Genomic DNA, 6,730 nt, shown 5'->3' on the forward strand with positions numbered 1-6,730 from the left:
AAGAATAAAATTTATAGTTAAAATATATTAAACAAATGCTGAGTAAATCTCAATTAGTGTACTGAAAATCATTTGAATTCCAAAAATAAACTAATATAACATGAAAAGAAAAAAGCATCCACAAATAATATTTTCTCTAAAAAGTGGTCACATGAATGTAAAGCTTTTTAAGATTTTAATGTATTTAAAAATTCGTAGATGCTTAAAAACTGAATATATATATATATATATATATATATATATATCTAAAGATCATAAAACAATATGTGACTTCTTAAAACATAATGAATCATTAGTGTCCCGGTGATAACATAACCTCAAATGGCAAAAATTGTCGCCAAACACTGCTGATACATTCTTCATAATTTTTGTCAAAGATCCCTATGATATATGTTTACATATGCATTACTATGATGTAAAATGCTTATAAATATTAACTACTCATAATAAAATTAGTACTGCTGAAAATAGATGAATTATTTGCAGTCCAGTTTTCTCTACGAATGGCAGCTTCCCACAGGTGCCTACATGATGGATTTTTAGGAAAATGAAACATTTTTATTTTAAATAAATTAGTTTTAGCTGTCATGCTACAGCCCACAGCACTGACTCGATTTCCTTGTATGCATACTTCTGTATTTATCAGAAAAAAAAAAAAATGAAACACTTCTAAAATAAATTCACAATAGCAACGTAAACAAATGCAGCAATTCCGGAAACGGAATCTTCCGGGGTGTTCGGGATTTGAGTGCCCTCTTCGTTGAGCTTTACAGAAAACTTTGTCAACATGTTTCCGGCGTGCATAATTTTTTTAGTGTTTTTATAACTTTATTGCTATCAATGAATGAGTTTTATTTTATGAATAATATTAACGGATATTTTTTTTTTCTCTTTGAGAATAGAAATAAATGATTAAAAAGTGAAAATGGTTTTATGTATATTATTTAAACTGTGACACTACTGTTTGTTTTAATTCAATAAGAATACATCTTTTGAATTAATATTTTAGTTGCTGTTATTCTGAAAGGCATTCTAATACTTGCTGCATTTTCGAATTGTGCATTCATAAATTTTTTAAATTATTATTTTGTAATGTTTGAGAATAGCTTATACATATAATTGTGTTTTTCAAAGAGAACTACAATCGAAATTAATTTCTTAGAACATTTAGAATTTTGTACACATCGCATGCATTACAAATAGAAGATTTATCAAAGTTAAATTCTATTTTGAGGATTTTATGTTTACTAAATTTATGCATTTTATTGTCCATTAGCAAGTGTACCAATCTTTGTAAAATGTTAATTCGTTCTCGAAGTAATCTCAGATTAATGATTTTGTTCGATGTTATTTTTCAAATATTATATAATTGTCAAGGGTAATTAAGAAATTCATAAAATTTCTGAACATATAATTTTTCTTCAAACAAACAACGAACTTTTTCCAACGGACATTGAAAGTATGATAACATGGCATTTTTGGGACTAGCCAGGAAAAAGGATCTGCAAGTATTGGCAACAGAACTGAGTCTGCACCTCTCAAATAATTTGAAAGTGATTCAACTAAATTAAAGTTAATTGCAGACAAAAAGTCCAGAAATTTCCAATTAAGTTTTGAAACATCCACTTTAGTGAATGTTCGAAGTGACGAAGGTAAACATATACATACAGAATGGCGTACTCAACTAAATCGCTTATTGCAAAAAATTTAAGAAAACTGCTTCGAACTAGGGGAAGATCCAACCCCATATAGTGAATTTTTCTAGAATCATCCTGATCCATACTGTTGAATGAACCATCCCGATTCAGGAAATTTTGAAGAATCATCTTAGTTCTATACTGTTGAATCAATCATCCCATTTCAATGAAGTATGAGAGCATTGTGATGAATCAACCTGATTTAATGAAGGCTGAAAAGAATCATCTTGATTCAATGAAGTGTGAAGAGAAATCCTGATTCTATGGAGTTTTGAATGAATCATCCTGATTTAGTGAAGTTTGAAGAGAATCATGCTGATTCTATGCTGTTGATGAATCAATCATCCTGATTCAATGAAGTATAAAGAGAATCGCCTTGATTCTATGGAGTTTTGAATGAATCATCCTGATTCTATGCTGCTGATAAATCATCTTGGTTTAATGAAGAGCAAGACAAGCAAAACAAAAATATGATCGTCGACGCCAAAAGGTTTTGTATGAACCAGGAGTATGAATGAACGAACCAGTACATCCTGTTTGCTGATCAGAGAATAGAAAGTGTCAGAATTTCATGCCTAAAAGTAAAGGACCTTATTTAGTGATAACCAATTGTTCAGTCACTACGTATGATATTGCTGATCTATGATGAAGTCCTCGGGACGTACCACAGCTCAGCCTTACGTGCACGTGAACTGCCCATTTCGAGATAGTGGGACTGTAGCACCCTATTGGACAGCGAAGGAATTGATGTGGAATAAAGGTAACACACAGAATGTTAAAAAACGCTACTTTAGGCATAATATAAAATTTAAAGCCTTCAGATTTTTGGGGGGGGATATTATTTTATAATTTATTTTTTCATGAGAAAAAGTGGGCCATTGTTAATTATGTTCTGTTTTTAGTTTTTCCTCATGCAAATTAGATCAGAGGTCAATCGGCAGTAAACTAACATGCTTGCTGCTGACATAGTATATATGGATTCGCTGATGTTTTGTATTTACACGTCGGAATCGGTGAACGTGAGAGATTCGATGGTTTTTCTTTTCTCGTTGGTTCTAATGTAAAGCCTACTGTTGTAGCCTAGTTATTTTAATTTATGAAATAAATGTTTTATTTTAAATATTTAAGCAAGGCAAAGTATGCTTTTGCTACAAGTCCAATAGATACATTATATCACTGATTATATATCAGACAAAAAAATTTCCAAACTAAAACTGTTCTTTCTTAATTATAAACAATTTTTTTTAAAAAAATTCCTTGCTTGTTTGTCTATATTTAGACAAGCTGGTTACCCCAACCTTCAGTTTTGTAAATAAAGAAAGGCAAAATTTAGAATGATTATTCCAAATTATAAATCCTAATCAGTGGTATAATCTTTTCATCAATTAGGTAAATGTATAATTATTTGTTTCCATTTCATTAAAACATTTATATGTACAGAAATTTTTTTTTCTTTTTAGGGTAGCAGAAAAGGAAAATCCAAATAGAATTGTTCCTGTGTTCAGCAAAGGATAAAATTCTGGCAATAAATTACATTTATGTATATTTTTTGTATATTAGGGTTTTCATAAAGATTGTTTAAGGAGTTAGAGTCTTTCATTCTTCCTTTTAAAATGAAATATTAAAAAAGAAAATTATTATTTTAACAATACGAACTTCATGTGTTGGCAAAATAGCGAATGTTTACCATTTCACTCACAGGAAATATTTATTGTAAGAGTCTCAGTGGGGGGAAAGAAATTATTCTTGAATAATCTTTTACTCATTGAATAAATAGCTCAAAGTCTCCACATGAAGTTTATCATTGATGGAAGTCTTGGTAAACACCAAGAGCTAGGTTTCATGGATGTTTGTTAATATTATTTCGAGGACCTAGTTTTAAGTACAGTAGAAGTCCAGAAATCTGCAAAGCTTGGGACCAGAGGTTGTGCGGATTTTAGGATTTCACGACAGAAAAGATAAGTCATAATTTTCAGACTAAAAGAGCAAAAACAATCTGAAGGACGAGGAGGAATGTTAAAAAAATGGAAACGTGATAGCAAGGACCCAGATGTCGATGAGGCCCTTAATGAATGGTTTGCCACTGTTACTGGACAATCTGTGCGAGTAGCTGCCCAATGTTAAAATGCAAAGCAGAACTCTCTAAAATGCTGGGCCACAATGACTTTAAAGCTATGGATGGTTGGTTGTCTTGATGGAAATCTAGACATGACATAAAATTCAAGAAAGCACATTGCAAGAAAGAAAGTGCTGATAGTGCAAATGCTGAAGAATGGAAATCAACAAAACTACCTGAGCTTCTTGAAAATTTTTCAGCAGATGACATCTACAATACTGATGAGACTGGGCTGTATTATCGTGCTACAGCGGACGGCTCGTTAAGTTGCAAACATGTTGCACTCTCTGACTCCAAAAAAGAGATAGATCGCGTAACCGTTTGGTACTGCTCAAACATGTCAGGAACGGACAAGAGGAAGCTGTTGGTTATAGGAAAAAGCACTAAGCCTCACTGCTTTTAAAGGACTTAGGATGGAGACTTTACCAGTTGTGTATCATGCGAACAGAAATGCGTGGATGATCTCTGAACTTTTTAAAGAATGGATGAAGGATTGGGACAGAAAGCTACAACGCCAGTCAAGAAAAGTGCTGCTTCTTCTTGACAATTGTACAGCACAGCCTCATTTAGATTGCTTGATGAACATCTAACTGGAATTTCTACCTCCCAGGACCACAGCTCTGGTCCAGCCAACGGATATGGGCATCATAAAAAATTTGAAGACCCTTTATCATGCAAGGTTGGTTAATTACATCCCTGAAGCAATTGAAGAAAGTTTGCCAACCTCATCGTCAAAAGCCAGCAAAGTCAGTGCCAAAGGTCAGCATCTTGCAAGGAGTTACATTTGTGGGTGACAGCTGGCGAAAAGTGAGCAGTGAGACAATTCAGAACTGTTTTTCTCACTGTGGCAAACACTTGGTTATGGAGATTGATGTGGACATAGTCATGGAAAGTGAAAATGACGATTTACATGTGGAACTTCAACAGGTACAAAATTGTGAAGAATTTTTATCCATTGACAACAAGCTTCAATGCTACGATGAAAATGAAGATTACGACGCTGCAATCATTGAAGCAAAACAAACAACAGCATCAGAAGACCATGAAAGTGATGATGATGATGCCGCTAATAAGTTGGTGCAAGTGATAACACGGGATGCAAGGAAATGCATTGAAACTTTGCATCGGTATTTCATGCAGGAGGGAAATGGAAGGCAGTCCCATTGCTGCATTAGATGTTTGTGGTGATTTCGTTCATGTGCAATCCATCAAGAGAATGCATCAGATCACATTGGATAAGTTCTTCAGATGTTGACTGGAACTTGTTTTTATTGTGCTTCGCATGACTATCTTAGAGAACATTTCTTAAAATTTGTTTCTAAATTAATTTTCTCAATGAAAAAAGTTCAACTGTAGTTCTTGTTTGTACATGTATGTTCACCATACGTGTGTACTGCACCATAAAGGTCATAATTATATTTTAGTACATGATTTACATGTACATTTACTGTCTGCTACATATAGCAGGTCCCGTCTTGCAACATAGGTCATGTTCATGTAATCGGACCAGCCGGTTATTAGGACCAAAACGATCGCTTTCCGATGTGGTCCGATTAACCAGAATTGACTGTATATATAAATTGTCATTTTCAAAAACAGTAAATCAAAACTGCAAAATGTGTTAATTATTGACATGATTTGCAAATTATAATGCATGATGAGGTCATACAATGTTGCACATATTCAGAGAAAGTTTCATTGTATGATATTTTGCAAATTTCAAGGTAATCTAAGATTCTGGATTTCATTTGGCTCAGATTTATGTTAAGAAAGATATTTCATTAGTGTACTTGCTGATCACTCTCATGCAAAAAGACAAATCATTGCCAGATGAATGGGTATCAATTCATTATTGATCAGGAAATAATGGAAAACTAATTGTCTGTTATAATGTAGTTCCATGGGTTTGCTTATAACCATTGTTAAGTGAATTCTTAGAATTAAATTTCAAGTTGCCTACCATTTTTATATAATTAATACATATTTTTCAAATTCATAGAGGCAATAGTTTTGGAGCTTCCTAGCTGTTCGATGTTATGCAAATTGTATTTCTTTCTTTGTACCGAGGAGCGGCGCAGACGCAAATTTGTTAGGTTTTTAAAGCTCACATTTAGAGCTTTGAGGTTGCTGTGAATTACTGGAGTTTCAACTAAGCAGAGGTTCTTCTGAGTTTGTGTTGGTAAGCCGCTACTGAGTTCGGAGTTGGCAGTGTGGTCTTCGCTGTTCCTCAACTAACTTACTTTGAAAGTCAATAAAGAAGTTTCGGTCAACGTTATGATTCTGAGGTTTTTTGGGTTCTATACTGAAGTAATATCAAGTCAATTTACAGTCCACTATTTTTAACAACGGAACGTACATGGTTTTTGGTCCGTCAGCTACGGAGTCGCAGTAAAATTGGTGAGTCAGTGTGTTTTTTTATCTTTCTTATTAGATAATGGAATTTACAACACTTAAGATTAAAAAGCGTGTTGCTGAAGCTAAGTTAAGTAAACTGAAAGAGAAAATTACAGTGACTTATGATTCTGCTGATGTTGATCAGTTAGAACTTTTTAAATCTAGATTAAATAATTTAATGACCGAACTTTCGGATATTTTTAATAACATATTTGTAGTGTGTGAAGAAAAAGATATTGATGTATTTATAGAAGAACAACAGGTCATACAAGATACTGTTGATGAGTTAATTTTAATGCTAACCAGAGTTAAGAATGTTAAAGACATTAGTGTGGAAACTAAATCTTGTGAAATAGCGAGTATACGCTAAGCTAACTCTTCCTGTATTTAGTGGCAGTACTGAAGAATGGTTATCATTTTTTGATTTATTTAAAATGGCGATAGTGGATAATGACCGTTTATCAGGTGCACAAAAGCTACAATATTTAAAGGGTTCTTTAAAAGGAGATGCTTTGCGGATTGT

The 6,730-nt window shown here is 33.2% G+C and overlaps 1 protein-coding gene across 4 annotated transcripts in view; it reads left to right on the forward strand.

Annotated features, from left to right (window-relative positions):
* LOC118202346 (protein phosphatase 1 regulatory subunit 21-like) overlaps window positions 1-3,282 on the forward strand; it is a 235,139-nt gene extending 231,857 nt beyond the window's left edge. For all 4 annotated transcript variants that reach the window (XM_085817028.1, XM_085817025.1, XM_085817026.1 and 1 more), the window contains one exon: window positions 3,158-3,282. In XM_085817028.1, coding sequence (XP_085673154.1) covers window positions 3,158-3,184 — 27 coding nt within the window. In that variant the 3' untranslated portion in view covers window positions 3,185-3,282. The remainder of the gene's footprint in view (window positions 1-3,157) is intronic.
* The last annotated feature ends 3,448 nt before the right edge of the window (window positions 3,283-6,730 follow it).

Source organism: Stegodyphus dumicola, chromosome 5 (genome assembly GCF_044657685.1).
Source record: "Stegodyphus dumicola isolate Sdum_Otavi_A_Nest chromosome 5, ASM4465768v1".
NCBI classification, from domain to species: Eukaryota; Metazoa; Arthropoda; class Arachnida; order Araneae; family Eresidae; genus Stegodyphus; species Stegodyphus dumicola.